This window comes from Haemaphysalis longicornis, unplaced genomic scaffold (genome assembly GCF_048455015.1).
Source record: "Haemaphysalis longicornis isolate Haplotype H1 unplaced genomic scaffold, Haemaphysalis longicornis Haplotype H1 scaffold_6, whole genome shotgun sequence".
Classification (NCBI taxonomy): Eukaryota; Metazoa; Arthropoda; class Arachnida; order Ixodida; family Ixodidae; genus Haemaphysalis; species Haemaphysalis longicornis.
The window spans coordinates 38,783,022-38,799,941 of record NW_027526407.1 but is presented as its reverse complement, the minus strand read 5'-3'; the positions used below and the strand labels follow the sequence as shown (position 1 = coordinate 38,799,941).

Sequence of the window (16,920 nt, the reverse complement as noted above, 5' to 3'; positions counted from 1 at the left end):
AGTATTGGCTTGTGAGTGAAAGTTTCAAGTTCATCTCTCCTCTCTTGCAGCGAGCACTGTAGTTCAATCGGCCTCCAGGCAGCATTTGACGTCCGCGTGGGCATGTCCTGCGCTGCCCAGTTCGGCAGGGACAAGAGGTGGCGAAGAGCGAGAATATTGAAAGCATTGCCCGGTATGTGTTGTAGACAATCTTTCCTGGATAATCATTCTCGAATGTAATTGTATTCGATTTTTAACAAATGCAGAATGTTTGCGTATCAGTTGTGGCACCACATATTTTAATGTAGAAGTACTATATTTCGATGTGCATTACAATACAAAATAAACTTTTATTTTAATTAAAAACACGCGTATGTGACCCTTTGCTTTTGCGTTGTGACGATGGCCCGTGAGCGGCGTATTTTTTGGTTAAATGAAGTATTGCTCTGGTAATTGTAGCGAAAGTTTATTGCGATTAATATATACAAATTTTTGTACGTACAGTAATACCTCGTTAACTCGAAGTAGTAAAAACCGGGAAATATTTCGAGATAAGCGGATTTTCGAGATAAGCAAAGTTGCGTGAATCGCCATGAAATATCGAGTTCTTCGCACAAAAGGCGCCACTACTTAGCAGCTCTGAAACACCAGCTTTCAATCTTGCTTTTCATAAAGGTTTTAAAGAGAAAAACAACATACAGGAGTCGTTCACGGGCTGGGTTTGTAGCACTGCAATTTTACTTAGCAGAAAAGAACTGCGTAACGCTGCTCTGCTTTGCCGCCGCACTCGGGCCTTTAGTAAGAAATCCTCTAGTTGCTTGACGGAGTTGACGCATGGCATTAGCCGATCTTCCCCTCGCTGCACTCAACCTTATTTCGCAGCAAGCGCAGCAGATTCCCCGTTTCGGCATATGTCGGCACCTCTCAAGGAGGTTCGTCGTCATCGCCCCGTATTCGCCGTCCTTTTGTGGCTATTTCAACAATTTCGGCGTCCGTGAGTTCTCCTGCCACGCGCACATCCTGCTGTACCTCTGCGCATGTCTCTACCGTCACATGACGCGCCACGAAGTCGATATGCCTCTAGGCTCAGACTTCACGTTTAAGGTAAACATCGGCTTTGTGATAGTCGCGGCTAAACGAGAAAGAAATCGAGGGTGCGCGGCAGCATCGTGCGAATCTTGTGGAACGGTACGCGGCGGCGAAATTTTCGTTCCCCTCTGTCAAGATTTCGAGATATCCGCAGTTTGACCCAAAAATACTTCGAAATAAAGGGCACCAAATACATAGGACGTATAGGAAATGGTTCGGTGCCGCGGAAAATTTCGACTTAGCCGATTTTTCGAGATATCCGAGTTCGACTTAACGAGGTATTACTGTATATATGAACTTTAGATGGGCAGATGAGATCAGGAAGTTTGCGGGAATAAGTTGGTCGCAGTTAGCACAGGACCGGGGTAAATGGAGATCCATGGGAAAGGCCTTTGCGCTGCAGTGGGCGCAGATATGTTGATGATGATGTTGTTGATAATGATGATGAAAATTGCATGGACATCACGCTCGTGTTTTTTAATAGAATCCTTTATGCTTCTCCCTTAATACTTTTTCCCCCAAACACGACTGCCTCTCACCCGCCGTGGTGGCTCAGTGGCTAAGGCGTTCTGCTGTTGAGCACGAGGTCACGGGTTCGATTCCCGGTCGCGCCGGCCGCTTTTCTGATGGAGGCGAAAAGCAAAAACTCCCGTGCGTACGAGATTTCGGCGCACGTTAAGGATCTTCATGTGTTCAAAATTAATCCGAAGCCCTCCACTATGGCGCGCCTCATCGCCTGCGTTGCTTCGGCGCGTTAAACCCCACAATCAAGCAATCACGACAACCTCTGTATGTCCGGTCCAATCCAATAAGTGAATTAATATCCGTTCTGTGTCGTCGTTCTTTATTATTTTCGACGCGTTCCAAGGTGGTCGTGTCGAGACTGTTTTAGCTTCTGAGAATAATTTAATTTGATAGGATGGGATATTTATAGGTATTTATTTCTCCCGCACACGTGCATTTTTTCAGGTCGTTTCCAGGTCCTCTACTTCGATTATGGCAATGAGGAACTGGTTGAATTGGACTGCCTGAGGCCGCTGGATGAAAGCGAAGCACTGTTGCCGGCCCTGGCGGTACACTGCACCATCCCGCAGGTACGTCCTGTGCGGCAACTCGATGTGGAGCGCACCCGAAGAGCCTGAGGTCACGGTTCCGGTTAAAGTTGAAAAGAAAGTTTATGCGATTGTCGTACCAGTCACGGGGCGACCACGTTGCTATACATCTTTGCCGTCAACTTTGCTGTATAATAGAGCTCTCTAGGTCAGTAACCTTGGCACATTTGTGCTTCTTTAACAAACAGGTGAATAGCCAAAAGGAGTCGATCTATAAGAATGCAGCTCGGCAGAACACTAATGGGAGCAAGTTATTGCTTTTTATTACTGGGAGTAATTGTAAAAGAGCCTGAACAAACTCCCTGTTGTAGAGAAGCAGATTACTAGGACTGTACAGAGGACAAATCGGCACATGTGTATCTTGCAACAGTTGTTTAACGGGACAGGACTATTGGTACTAAATGGAACACTTGTGAGAACAGTGTACAGATGAGTTTCGCTCTAACGTTTTCGTCCTTCCAAGTAAATGTAAAAAAAGTCAAGAAAAATGAAATCTTCACAATTTATTGCCGCACAGAGCAGCTTCCAGAGATAAAGATGGCAGAACCGTGGAAACTAAGAAGGATGGTACTTGTTTATTCCTTGTTTTCAATGTAGACGAACTCAGGATAACAAAAGTCGGCAAGTAGGTACATACTGATATATTGTATTTGTCTGTGCGCTTCTCAAGTAAGCACTTTGACTGGGCACCCTAATTGTTCAGCTAGAGTCATACATCTTTTCGAGTTTTGGTCAAATTTCCCTCATATATGTAAAGAGAGAGTGAGAAACACCTTATTGGGCGTTCTGTGGTCTAAGGCTGTATAGTGGCCCCCAGCTTGTTCCGAGTGGCGACTTCGGTAGCTCTGTTGAGCATTGCGGTTTGCATATCTTGGTCTGAGCTCCCCAGCACGTTCTCCCACTGCTGCTGACAGGTAGGTGAAGGAAATGGGTCTTTAGGACATCCCCACAAGATGTGAGGAAGGGTGGCGAGGGCACCGAATGCAGGGTATTCGGGCGAGGCGCATAAAGAAGGATGGATAAGGTTCAGCTTGGCGGGATTAGGAAAGGTGTTCGTCTGCAGAAGACGCCGCGAGTGTTCTGGGGAAAGGTCGAGTATGATATGGGCGGGAGGGTATCTACGGCGGGAGAGGCGGTAATGGGTAGTACTTTCGTTGTACGTGACTAGTCGCTCCCTGGCAGATCCGGCCTCGTGGTAGGGAACGTGACTGGCGTCGGCTCAGATCGTAAGCCGCGTTGTGGGAAGCCTCATTTCTCTCGAGACGAGCTTGTGCCGGTGTTCAGATAAGCTCTATGTGGAATTGGGTGGACTTTTTTTGCAGAATTTTGAAAGCCAGCGTTGATATTAGGCCGCTTGCGAAATCTTGAAAGGCTGGTTTAGAGCCATAGATTATGATTGACTGGGTTTGACTCATCGAGAGTGCTAACGCAAAGTACACCTCCTCGCCGTGGCTTGATGGGGAGAGTTAACGGTCAGTGATGTGAGGGGCGGTTATCGGGGTAATATTACAGCAATGGCGTAGGCATTGTAGTGCCCATAACTGGCAGCATCCGCATATATTACAGGGGGTCGGACCGGGAAACGTTTGTGTAGAGCTCGTACCCTTTGTTCCCTACGGCCCGGGTTGTTTGTAGGATGCATGTTGTGAGGGTGTCGTCTGATGATTAGATTAGAGTGAATGTCGCTAGAGAGAGATGTTGCTTCAAAGTCGTCGAGAGTGGTTATTCCTCATTGTTTGAGACTGTGATGCCCAGGGGAAGTTTTCGATAGGCGGACCACCTGATTGGATAAATAGGCTTCGTTGAGCTCCTCTGCCGTGTTTTGTATCCCAGGTCCCTCAAGACTGGCAGTAGATATATTAAGAGGGAGGTGAAGGGCATCCTTGTATACCCGGAGGGTGGGCGGATTGACTTTCTCTTATTTACTTTTACTGGGGTTCAAGTAGAGGAGTAAGTGATGCTACTGATAACAAATGCCTTGATCAGTCGGATGCAGGCATTTGATTCCGCCTACTGGAGTCCTTTGCGACGGTTAGAGATTCGCCTAATCAGCCCAATAGTTTGGGTGACATGCTGTTCCATGATGATGATGGTTCGAGTTTAACGGTGCAAGGCCGACAAGGGCAAAGAGCGCCAAACACAAAGTTATTTGATGAGGAGAGAACACAAAAAAGATCAGTTAAAGACTGTGAGCACGGCTGGCGTAAAGGGCCAGGGTGAAGACGAAGAGTGGTTAAAATATAAATAAGGTGGCTGGGACACGCTGTTACAATTTAGGGAGAAATTGTGTGTTGGCTCGATTTCACTTAATTGTCATCCCAGTTTTTTCAGTACAGGTATCTGTGGGGTCGGCTTATTGGCTATCTGAATTTTAATGTCCGGATAAACTTTACAAATTATTTTGGGTGTAATAGGAGCAGTTCTGGCTTAAGGGAGCACAAAGCACTGAAGGCCCAGCTTCTTCTGCTACGACCTGAGCACGTGCCTGCACAATGTCCTCTATGTGCGAATCACTACCACCCGTGACCCATAATATTATGTCATCGGCGTATAGGCTGAACCTGAGGTCTAAACGATTGGGAATGTTTTGTATGGCCAGGTTGAAGAGTAGAGGCGAGAGCGCCGCCCCTTGTGGGGTTCCTTTGGATGGAAGTCCAACCATGTCAGAGGTGATGCCCCGTATTTGGATAATTGCAGTTCGACCGGTCAGAAAGCTACCTATGTAGTTATACGTGCGGGCTCCCGGATTAACAGACCGCACTCCGTTCATTATGGCTTCGTGGGATACATTGTCAAATGCCTTAGTCAGATCTAAGGCAAGAATAGCTGCCGTGTCTAGGTTATTTCGTGGTGTTAATAGTTTTCGGGAAGTTTGGGGGAAGACATCTTGTGTGGACAGGCCAGCACGGGACCCTATCATGGAGTGGGAGAGACTGTGGGCCTCGAAGGTGGCAGGCTAGCCACGTGAGGATAATGTGTTCAAAGAGCTCCCCCAAACAGGATGTAGGGAAAATGGGTCGAATATGTTATAATGTCAATTGTTTTCCGGGTTTGGTGATAAATGCAATTTTAGCATGTTCCCACGATTGCGGTAGAGAGCCTTGCTTCCAATAATGAATAAAGTATCCTGTGAAAACGGTGATAGAGCGGCCATTTAAATTCCTGAGCATTATATCTGTTAGCAGGTCAGGGCCATGGCTCTAACCGTGACAGATGCTTTAGTAAGTATTCCTTGACCTCTCGCAACATTGTTGCTACCAGGGTGCTTGTAGATGTCAGACCTAATAATTGAAATTTCTGTACATATGAAAGAGCAGTAAAGATTTTTTCGCGCTGGGCAGTGTGTATACTATGACGTTCGAATTTCCTTTCTGACTAGGGCAGTGATGAGGCCTCAGCTGTAGCTATTTGTATGGAAGAAATTAAATATTTTGTTAGGAAAAAATTTGTGGCACTGCGCTGATGTCAAGTATTAGTGGTCAGTTTTTACTTCTAAAAGCCAGAACTCTTGGGCACACATCGAGACGAATGATTTTGCTAGCTTGTCCTATTTTGTGGTTGCTCATGCATTGACACGAGAAATCTCGCCATTGTATTGTCACAGTATGCAATTCTCTAAAAAGCCTACACTATGTGAATACATTAAATTATAGCTGTTGCTAAGAAATTGGCTCCAATCCACGCTGTGAAGGTGATTGGAAAGCAAAGCTTGAAACGACGCCCGCAACAATTGCCCATTTGACGTCACTTGAATTCACACACGTAGTCTACAAAGAGTGAAACCAGAGACTCTGCCAGCCGTTACCTGGAATTCGCGTGGTAGGATTCCAGAACGCAGCAGCGTCGGCCACGGCCGGGCTAGAGGGGCGGATGCCGCCACTGTAGCGCGGACATGCGTCGGCAGAAAGAAAACGGAAAGGAGTGTGTTTCGAAGGGTGAGACAGCGGAACCTAGCACATCGTGATGTGCTAGAACGGTGCTACACCACCGCGTGGCACAAGCGCAGACAGCGAAACAATTTGGCATGTGAGCTAAGTGATTCCCATTTATTCCGATTAAAACTAGTCAGTTTTGTAATTTTGAGAATTGCAAGAAAGCTGAGGGAACATTTATAATCGCTATTTATGAGAACCAGTTGCTGCTTGCGCCTTTTGTAATACCTATTGAAGCACAACCGAACTGGTATTACCAATTTAGAAAACGGATTCGCATTTGTTGCAAGCAGTGCGCGAAAGGTAGCGTTTCTCTGGCGGCCAGATATCTGTATGTGGTGTCCATATATTCATATTTTTTACTTATTTAATAATTTATTTAAACCATGCTGCGTGCCACGAATGGGATTAAGCAGGAGTGGTGGTGTTACATTGTGTTAAGACCAGTTACACAATTTCTAGCGGGTAAAAAAACGTATCCTTGCTTAACGCAACCTTGCTGTACGAGCACTTAATTCCGTCGGATCCGGGATACCCAGAAGGTGCTGTCGAACAAGTTAATCAAGCCGTGCGAAGGAAGCACGCGATGGACGCGAAGCTGCGCCAGAACTGGTTCGAAACAACTGTAGCTAAAGCATATAACAAAGCCGCCCCGGCGATGGTCCCGCCGGTGTTAGCAGTGCGCGGGGAACGCTGGGTAACTATTCGCCGCGTCATCTACATTGTGCTCCGTAAGTGAAAAGCGCCCTCTCTCTCTCCAGCCTCGTTGGGAGTGTCTTGTCCCGCACGCAACGAAAGAACCATGGGCTGGTAGAGGTAGAAAGCTTTGCTTTAAAAAATAGGACGAGCTCCTGGGGCGTCTGGTTAGTGATATAAGGCGGCCTATATTGCTCCTGGAAGATTGCCTTCCCAGCAAACGATCAAGTTTGGTAATAAAGCCTACCTTATAGGTATCGGTGTAAGCTAGCTTGGTGTTTGTAGGCGGGCGTTCTTACATTGTGTGCGGCATTGTGAAGCATGGCCATTTACGGAGGGACTATGGTTACAGACCTACTTTATACTCCTCTACACCACCCCCTCTTCTTTCCCGAGTCGCATATACTTCTCTCCACGCGCGGCGTCTCTCCCCACAATGACATCGTTTAATGCTCGCGCGCGTCGGCGCCCATCTGTGCAGTGCAACAGAGCCTGTGCCGTGTCTAGCATAGCCACGCCGTGACAAGAAGTCAGTGTCCCTATCCCCCAATCGTGTGCGTCCTTAGTCTGGGACGTATATATTGCGGCGCTGTCATTATATCTGAAATAGCAAATCCCTAGTATAGATTAACTCCAACTTATAACAAATCTAACATGATTGTTTCGTTGTGTGTATAAACGCGCCGACGCTACACTGGCGGTGAGGCGCGTTGTACTGGAGGGCTCCGGATTAAGTTTGAACAAATGAAAATCTGTGACGTACGCCGAAATCTCGAACACACGGTCGTTTTCTCTTTTCGCCTGCACCAGAAAAGCCCAAGCCGCGCCAGGCAATCGAAATAGCAAATCCCTCCGCAACACCAGCTACCCCGCTTCGTAGACGGAAGCGCTCCGAATTCTATTTGTTTCACAAAATGGCTATGGTCCTGGGCGACTGAGTTCGACAGAGGGTTCGACAGTCGCTTTTACGGTCTCCCCTCTGCAGGTGGCTTCTCTGGGTTCCACGGGCGTCTGGCCGTTGGCCGCTCGGCGGAAATTCCAGAACATGCTCAAAGACGCAGGCGAGCTGCAGGCCAGGTTTCAGCGGAGGGACGACCAGACTGGCGGCTACGTGGTGGACGTGCTGGACACGCCTGCTGCTGGTCAGGCCAGGGTGAACCTGTCAAAGGGATTCCTCTCGGAATGTGTGGACACGATGACTCCAATGCAGGTTAGCTCGTTTGATAACGCCTATGCCTCTAACTTCGTTTCAACAGCAGACCTGTTGAAGACTTCAGTTCCGCCGTCGAGCATTACCAGAAAACTCAGCCCAGCCGAGCGCGTTTACGCCTCCTGAGGACCACGCAGACCTCCGAGAACACTCTGCCCAGCGTTCGTGGCGTGACCTCTTGCGGGCTGTTGTCCTTCCAGTTCCTGTGAATTTGCGCATGAAGTGTGGAGCATAGTCGCCGAGTTTGCGCTACAGACGCTGAGTTCGCGGAGTAGGTTGCCATGGGTTCTAGCGCGGGCTAATGCGATCCTCTTTGAGAGAGATGTGAAAGGCTGCTGAGAAAAGCATCCGGGCCTGCCAGTCATGAACAGCAGTGCCTGCATCGCAAAGTTCGGAAATTCATGTCAGGTGCAACTGGCGGGTCTCCGACCACGGCAGAGGGGCGTCCAGCTCTGCTCTTTCTCCAACCCTGCACCCCTAGTACAACCTGAGCCAATTTTTTGATATTTCCGCGAACCATGCATGCCGTTGGTATACTTCTGTTCTGTTTTTACCATCCAACGGCGCCCTGATGTGTTATTAGTGTTTCCAGCAAAGTGCATGTATCCTTTCCTTTCTTTTGAATGCTTGACGGGCTATCTTATTTTGATAGGAAGACTGTTTAGCACTGAAATCGCTAGCCTAGAATAATCCTTTTTGATCTCCAGTGTATTCGTTGTAATATGACGTTTCGAGAAAGAACCGCGAGAAACAACTGTAATACTTCCAGAGCAGCCGCCGTGGTATTTGATTGGCCGACACTCACCTGCGCACATCACTTTGTTGAATGCTGCCTCACCACCTGTGTAATCTTTGAGTTGCCATTGAAGCACAAGTTCGCTGCAATAGACCTATTCTTTCTTGAAGACAGCTGTGTCGTCTTTGGCTAAGTTACATAATTAGTAATTTTCATACATATCGCACGGGAGTTACGAAAGTAGGATTGCCGAGGTTACCGCCTGTTAAGAAAAATGAATATACAGAATGCTAATATATGTTACGTTCATTAAAAAGTCTGTTTTATCTGTATAACAACGACACGAATTCCATCTCGAACTTCAAAAAATAATATATGAGGATAACATATGAACCAGTGGCCCTCCTAACCATTGTCCAGCCATTAAACTATGACGTCCCGTAAACTTCTTTGTGCCATTGGCGGCTGCAGACCTAAGCCACCATCGAAAAACATGACTGGCCGATTGTAGTGGAAACTTCAGTCAATTTTGATTGTATCAGTTGAGGGCTAAGCGCAGTTAACGTTTTAGTGCTGGCCCATAGTACTTCACCATTGACCCTACTACGTCAGTGCCACGCGAAATTGGAAAGTTATTCCGCACTTCCGTTTTTCTGTTAGAAAACGTATTTCGCGGATAAAAGGGCGTCGAACGAGTGGCCAAGGGCTAGTTATGTCAGATTGAGCAAAGTTGTATTCTGTTTTCAAGGCTTTCTTAACCCATGCAGGCTCTATGATAACAAATGTTGCGCTTGCTTCAGGCTCCCCAGACCGCCGTGCCCCCAGCTGACACTGCACCGGCGGTCGAAGAACTTCCGGTTCCTCGTCCTTCTGCTCCTCCCCTGGCCGCTGCCCGCCCTTGCGTGGAACGCTCGGTTCAGATCCATCCACCTGTCCAGCCGGAAGGAGACACCTTCCCCGTACTCATCACTGTGATCGTCAGCCCCACAGAGTTCTACGTGATTCCGCAGGTGGAAGACGACTTGGAAAAGGCAAGATTTTTTTCTCTTTCCCTGTTTGTCCGTTTGTTGTATTTCTTCGATTGTAGTGTATGAAGCTGGCGTATTTGTACGTTTGTCAGTAGGCGCTGAGCGTAGGTTCATGCGTCGTCTGCCGGCATGAGTTGAACGTCCGCACTTATGAGCCTTTCTGCTGGAGGTACTCGCCAATCCGCTCAGCTTGCGTGGAAGCATGTGTCGCCTCAGTTCGAGTCAGGATGGGCCGTGTTCAAGTCCTGTGGGATTTCGAGTCGAGTTTTAAGTACCCCCTGATGCGGAAAAGCACCCCTGCTGGCCGCTTCTGAAATTCTCCCCCACTGTAAAGAGTAAAGTACACTTGAGAATGGCAGAGCCTGTGCCAGACTGCCTTTGTGGATTAATCGACACAAGTCCGGACAGTTTTTTATTGCGTCTGAATTCATTTTAATGAAGTTCTGTTGGCATAGAAGAGAATTGGGTTAATTTTAAGTCGTGTGGAAATCAAACCCGGGCACTTCAGAGTAGGAGCGATTGTATTACCACCTGAGCGTATAAACAAGTGTTAGGCTGGTCTGTGCACAGCACTGACATCACATTACATGACCGGTGACAAGACGGCCCGTGAGTGAGACAGGTGCATCCCACCCACGGAGAACTCCGATTGAGGGGAAGCTGGGGCAAAGTGTCGGCAGTTATTCGTTAATTTCCTTATAAAGTGCCGATAACCCTGCCTTCGCGGAAGTATACGTAGTATGGGACCGGACGCGTATTCCAAGCCACCGTCATGTCGCTACCCTCCGGGCTGAGGAGACTGCGCAGCAACCCATCACTAGCTACCGCGAAATACTCAGATACTACAGGGAGGATAGGGCCTGTTTCCCCCCACCTCACGACTCCTTCACTCGACAAGAACAATGCATCTATCGACGAATTCAAGCCGGCTCCTTTCCACACCCTCTACTTCATAACAAAATTTACCACGCGCGATACGACAAGGCATGCCCTTCCTGCGAGCGACTCGGCACACTCCTCCATGTAATTGGAGAGTGCGAGTATTCCCACACCGTCCCCCTTCCCTCTCCTCGACCAGCACCGCCTTACTTGAGTGATGGAGACCTTGCTGCTCAGCCCCGCCTTGGAAGACCAGACCCCACTGATCACGAGGGGCCTGGAGTCCCGAACAGCATATGGAGCCCCTGAAGAGGGCCCCACTCCATCTGGCGCCTAACGGCGTCAGAGTTTTTTTGGATCATAAATTCTATTCTCTCTCTCTCTCTTCATGTTTCTCTCACTCTATTTATGTTTTTCAAACACTGCAAAAATAAAACTACTTCAACACAAAAAAGCGTGAAATACTTCCCTACGAGCTCCTTTCTTTTTTTGACTGTTGGATTTTTCTCGATATACCTATATGTGCATGTGCATTAATGTATGTATAGAATGTGTAGGCATGTATATATCGTTATCTATGTCTATTACCGTAGAACAGATATACTGCTGTACTGTATAGCTGTGTATGGAGCATCATATTGTGTTTGTAGCGTGGTGTTTTTATGCGAGCCATGGTCTTGTGACGCTGGACGACTCATTTAGCATTTTGTGGCATGATTGCAGAAGATGGAAGACATGCAGAAGCGCCTGGCCGCCAGTGCTGTGGCCAGCTACCCACCGACTTTCAACGAAGTCGAAGAAGGGACGTGCTGGGGCTGCCGCTATGAGCGAGACGGGAACTGGTACCGGGTGCGGGTGACTAAGATTGCCCCGGAAGGCCCCCACGTGAGTTAAGAAAGCTATGGGGCGGATTACAGATGTCATTACAGTCGGGATTATTAGTGATCCTGTCGCGTTAATGTATTTCTGGCTTCAAAGATGGATTTCTAAGCCAATGCAGTTGGCTTTCGGGAGATTACAATACGTCTTACTGTAGTTATGAGCATGAACCGCCAATAATTGTATAATAGATAGAGTTTTGAGAGGCCGATGTGAGTAAATTGAAAGGGGATGGGCAGACAAAACACAAGTTTGTTGATTCGAAAGGTTTACTCGTTAGAATCGTGCTGACACCACTTTTAACGCACGTGCATATTGCTCAAACAAGCGATATAATAGGAAAAAAGGGAATTGCCATGCGACCCACTAGCTCATTTCCCGAAACAGATCCTATGATGCCATATGCCCAGCTGTGCGATTGGTTGAAGCCGGCAAAGGCAAAGTAGGCAGGGCTTTTAAGGTTGCGGAACGAACTATTTGCGCTTATATATAATGTATATTAATTTTACAGCAGTAAGAATGGTAGGGTAAACAATAAAAGTTGCGAAAATACACGTAAACCTACAAGAACCGATGCGCACTTTTTGTACAGGGTGCACTATGCTTGATTTAGATGGAGAGCAGCCCGCCACTTTGGAGTTGTCTTACACGACACTGGCCGATTGGCGGAAGCCAAGGCGTCTTACATTACCATATTTGTCGAGCGAATACCAGGCTTAGCGAAATGAGTTATTTTCTACGTTAACAAAAACAAGGCAGGTACAAATACGGTCAATAACAAATCAACGACAGACGACGGTGCGCGGCCCAGTTTGATAGCGCCATCTTGGAGGAGTGATTGTAAGCAAGGCTGCAAAGCCTAACGAGGCACCGGAAGCTCGTGTGAATATCCGCCCTTGTGACTTCATTGCAGACGTCACGGAAACACAATTTGGTGGGAGAATCAATATTTAACTTAAATATATTAATTTCTCACTGAATACGGCATCGTTTGCTCTGGAAAAACCTGAGGGACACAATAAAACCTAGACTGCCACTCGATTGTGGAATAAAACTAACTTGTATTTTATCTGCATGGCCCATTTAACGAAGGTGTGCGGAAAAGAAGCATCCAACCGAGATTGCGTCTTCCCCTTTCCTCTTGGTGACGGGCGTGTTACTCAGAAAGCCCTTGCACAGTAAAAATAGCACCAAGTTAGCATTCTAATGGTGCTTGTGAACAGTTTTGTCCTTTTACCGCCTTTCTCACTAAATTCCTCACTTTGGCGTTGGTAGACTTTCAACGTGGCCCTGCGCTTATTCTTAGCAGCGGTCTTTTAGATATAAGCGCATAAGGGGAAACGCCACGTTTAATATTTGTTGGACACAAATAAAAGTAGTCGCCGAGCACAAAAGATATTTTAACCCCTTGATGTATGGTGCTGCTCAGGAGCAACAAGTAAAACATTTTTTTTTGTCTGGCACGTTTTTCATTTTTTCGACATTTTACACCATCTAGCGACAAAAAAATGATTCCGGACCTTCAAAAATTCTAGAAGAGAGGGCAGAACGGACGTGCGTGTGCTAAAAAAAATATTGTTTACGCATGTCAACTCGCATCGAGCCCGGGTGGCTCAATGGGCTAGTGACCGGTAACCGAATTTATGCAATTTCGTAGTTATTGTCGATGATAGCAATACAAATATTACGCTATTGTCTTCACTTGAACCAAAAATCATGGTGATCGCGGTAGCTCTCTTGTTCAAGTGATATATGGACAGCCTGTTCCAAGTGGTTGGCAGTGCGCAGTGTGTCCTAGTGTCCGTCCTAATGAACAAAACTTTTTTCTCACTTCATATTTGCGGTATCAGAAGTCTTGTACATAATTAAAACTTTCCACACTTTCATGCAAAAAGGGATAAAGGTGTGTTGCCAAAATGTCGTGCAGCTTCTAGTCGTGCCGCATCTAGTTTTAGGAGACGACGGGGTGACCACAACTGCTGTGTGACCTTGTTCAATGTTATCTAGAGTTATCGACAAAATGTGATCTGCGTAACACGAATCCCGTTACCCGAGGACTGTTTTGCAGATACGTCCCGTTTAAAAAACCCTGACAATTTTTGTTTGTTTCGTTTAAACGATGATGATGATTGATAATTGCTATTGGTTTCCCATTTGTAGTGGGGCGATGACTCGTCATCTTACCAAAAAGGAATAATATACCTATGTTTCATACTTTTGGTTTAATACTAGCGCGGCTTAGGCAGGCACAAAAACTTATTAGACACGAAATATACTAGCGCGGCTTAGGCAGGCACAAAAACTTATTAGACACGAAATACTTTTTTTCCTGTCACAGGTGGTAACTGTCCTAAGCAATATTCCCCTCTCTGCTTTTCGTCCTCGAGCATTCCAATCTTCCTTTCGTAGCCTCGCTAGCCCTGAAGTTAACTTCCTCTGTGCTACCCTTAAATCCTAGGGCTTCTGGAAGCCAAATATTTCCCTCATGTAGATTTGGATGGATACCCCCGTATTCTAACACTATGTGCCGCACAGTTTCTGTTTCTTTTCCGCGGACAGCGCATACCCCATTAAATTATGAATACTTCCCCACAAAGCTTTTAGCTGGCAAGCAACCGCTCTAGCCTCAAAAAGCAAAGCACTGCCCTGGGAATTATCGTAGGAAATTTCCTTTCTGATGTCCAGTTTCTCAGCCCTGTACATCTCTAACGACGTTTTAGCTTCCATTTTTCCTCTCCATTTATCCGTTTCTATCTGCCTTGCCTCTTCTTGGTTACAACGGCTCTTTTGGATTCTCCACTGTTCTTACAGTAGTTCTTTCCGGGAACGGTAATTCCCTCATCACAATTTTACTATGATGGATTTGACACCAGAATACTGTTTTTATACATCAAGTACAATCAAACCTCTCTACACAACCGCTATTCGTTCATGATAAAGGCAATCATCAAGAGCCTTTTGTAGACGTAGTTTTTTTAATTTGAGTAATAAACGCAAGGTCACAATTCTCCTGTAATTGCGAGGAATTTGTAGACGGTAGAGACTAGAGTCTTGTGTGATGAATTGAGTGAGCTGCCATGAATTTTTGGCAGAAATGAGGGGTCGGCAGACTGTTCAAGACAGATTGTTTCCCTTGGCCTTTTTTGAGTAAAAGCCATAATGCTGACACGTTCCGGGAGCCGAACAAAGGGAGGTACCTAGACTGCCACTCGATTACATAGAAGGCCTTGTCCTTTGTGTATTTTTGTGGCAATCGTTAAAAGATAGCTCGTGCGTTCCTCGGCCCGATCGAGTCTGTTTATTGCACCTTCTGAGCATCACCACGTGAAAAGTTGATGCTAATTATTTTATCGTCGTAACGATTTGTAAGCATTGCTGGCGACAATTTTCAAAGTTTCTACACTTGTCGTTTCTGACCTGGCGAAGTGCCCGTCATCTGCCTCGCATTTTGCTCTGCAGCAACAAGCCCAGGTGTACTTAGTTGATTTCGGCGACCACATTGCGGTGCCAGTGTCCGACCTGCGGCCGTTGCCAGCCCACCTGGCGGAGCTGCCTGCTTTTGCGCACTGCATGGCGCTGTCCTTGGTGGCACCCCGGGATCTGAATGGCGAGTGGGACAAGGAGGCGATTGACTTCTTCGCTGCCAACACTGGCTTGGACACTGTGCTCGAAGCCAGGAGGAAAGGTCGACACCAGCTGGGGTGAGGACACCTTAAAGAACGAGATTGCGGAAGCGTTTTTTTTGCCGTATGTTCATCGACCAGACTTGCGCCGATGTCGACGCTAAGCCTAAACGTGGACATCAGACTCACTGCAACTGCTTTTTGCAGAACCAATGCGGCGAAGGAGCCGTCTCGGAGGATGAAGGAGAACCGAGACTGATGGACAAAATTAGAAATCGTTGACCACGTCCTGTTTTATTTCTCTTGTGCGCTCCGTAGAAAGTATCATGGCCAGTGAAAATTTCGGGGGAGGGGTCATGCTCTATATACTCCAGGGCAACTTAAGAACGACAACAAAAGTTCCCCTGTGCCTCATCGCCGCAGCCGGCTGGTACTTCGTGAGGCGCAAGAAGTGACTTACTTTAAATGGAAAGGACGGCTGCCGTGCAGAGTATTGCTAATGTACGCTTCTCCTCTCCTTCCTTTTGTTGCCAGTTTTGAGACGGTGACGGACGTCATGCTGACCAATACAAGTCGCAAGCCAAAGGTGAACCTAAACGTGTTGCTGCTGGAGCATCATTTAGCTGTGTTGAAGCTGGGAACGGCATATTGAGCGCAAGGGTGCCGAAGAATGGGAACTTGGTTCTCTGCCTCTTTTTCTGAAAAGCTTGTCTCCTGTTCTTTTTTCAACAACAATATGAATAAACTGCAGGCAGTGGTGTGTTTTTGTCTTTCCATTTTAATTTTGTTATGTTTCCATTATTTTGAACCTAAAGAAAAATATTACACTCCGAGTTCCCGAATAAATCGGTACGCACTTCTTTTAAGCCCGCCTTTTGAGTGTTAGTTCGCCCTCGTGGCTACAAATGGGCCAAACATTTCTAAGCTGCCTCTTGGGTCTAGCTTTTTCTCATAGCTTGCGTGTGGTAATAAAAGCCGATGTTCAAACAAGAGCCATGCGGAAGAATTAAACGAACAAGTTATGTAGCGGGGACATCCCTTTGCATTTAAAGAATGATTTGCAAATAAAAGGAATACTTAGTTGTGCGGAGCAGACTGTGGTAGAGAGCTTGGTGGACCCCGGATCCTCATTTGAAAACCATTCTCATAAATAATGCCTGAACGGGCCATTATGCACTTGGCGTGTCGGTAATGCAGCCGACGTAGGCCGGATATTTTTGCATAGTTTCCATAATTGTTTTGTGGAACACTCGGCATATAACGGTTCTCTAATCATCTACTTTTTTCTTTTAGTCAAGTACTTGCCTTAGGCGCAACTGAACGATTCGATATGTTCGCGGGGATTTTCCTCTGATACACAAGTTCATCATCATTATGTACACTATTGAAGGAAAATACACTATAGATTTGAACCAAAACACTGAGCTTCGCACATTATCTAATCTTAAAACCGTAGCTGGCAGGCAAGGAAGGCCTGCGTGTTTGAGGAATCATGCAGTTATCGCGCCTTCCATAGTGACGCGAATGCTTTTCGAGAACAAGGAAATGCTGCGTCTGCAGCTGCAGCTGAACGCGACGCTCGAGCAAAGGTTCAGTTCCGCTGACTCGGATGCAGAAGTGGGTGCCGCTGAAGCAGCAGTTCTGCGCCTCGTAGAGACTGCAAGAGAGCGCCTGAAATGGGTATTTACAAGCGTATGAGTGTGCCAGAATCACCCGTGGAAATATTTGGAAGTAAGATCAAGTGGCCGAGCTGTGTG

The 16,920-nt window shown here is 46.9% G+C and overlaps 1 protein-coding gene across 1 annotated transcript in view; it reads left to right on the top strand.

The window, feature by feature from the left end:
* Positions 1 to 16,920, top strand: part of LOC144142979 (uncharacterized) — a 49,846-nt gene that overhangs the window by 10,349 nt on the left and 22,577 nt on the right. The window contains exons 4-10 of the mRNA XM_077674804.1: positions 51 to 172; positions 2,038 to 2,162; positions 7,794 to 8,084; positions 9,555 to 9,785; positions 11,385 to 11,546; positions 15,000 to 15,241; positions 15,698 to 15,749. Of these exons, the coding sequence (XP_077530930.1) occupies positions 51 to 172; positions 2,038 to 2,162; positions 7,794 to 8,084; positions 9,555 to 9,785; positions 11,385 to 11,546; positions 15,000 to 15,241; positions 15,698 to 15,749 (1,225 nt within the window). The remainder of the gene's footprint in view (positions 1 to 50; positions 173 to 2,037; positions 2,163 to 7,793; positions 8,085 to 9,554; positions 9,786 to 11,384; positions 11,547 to 14,999; positions 15,242 to 15,697; positions 15,750 to 16,920) is intronic.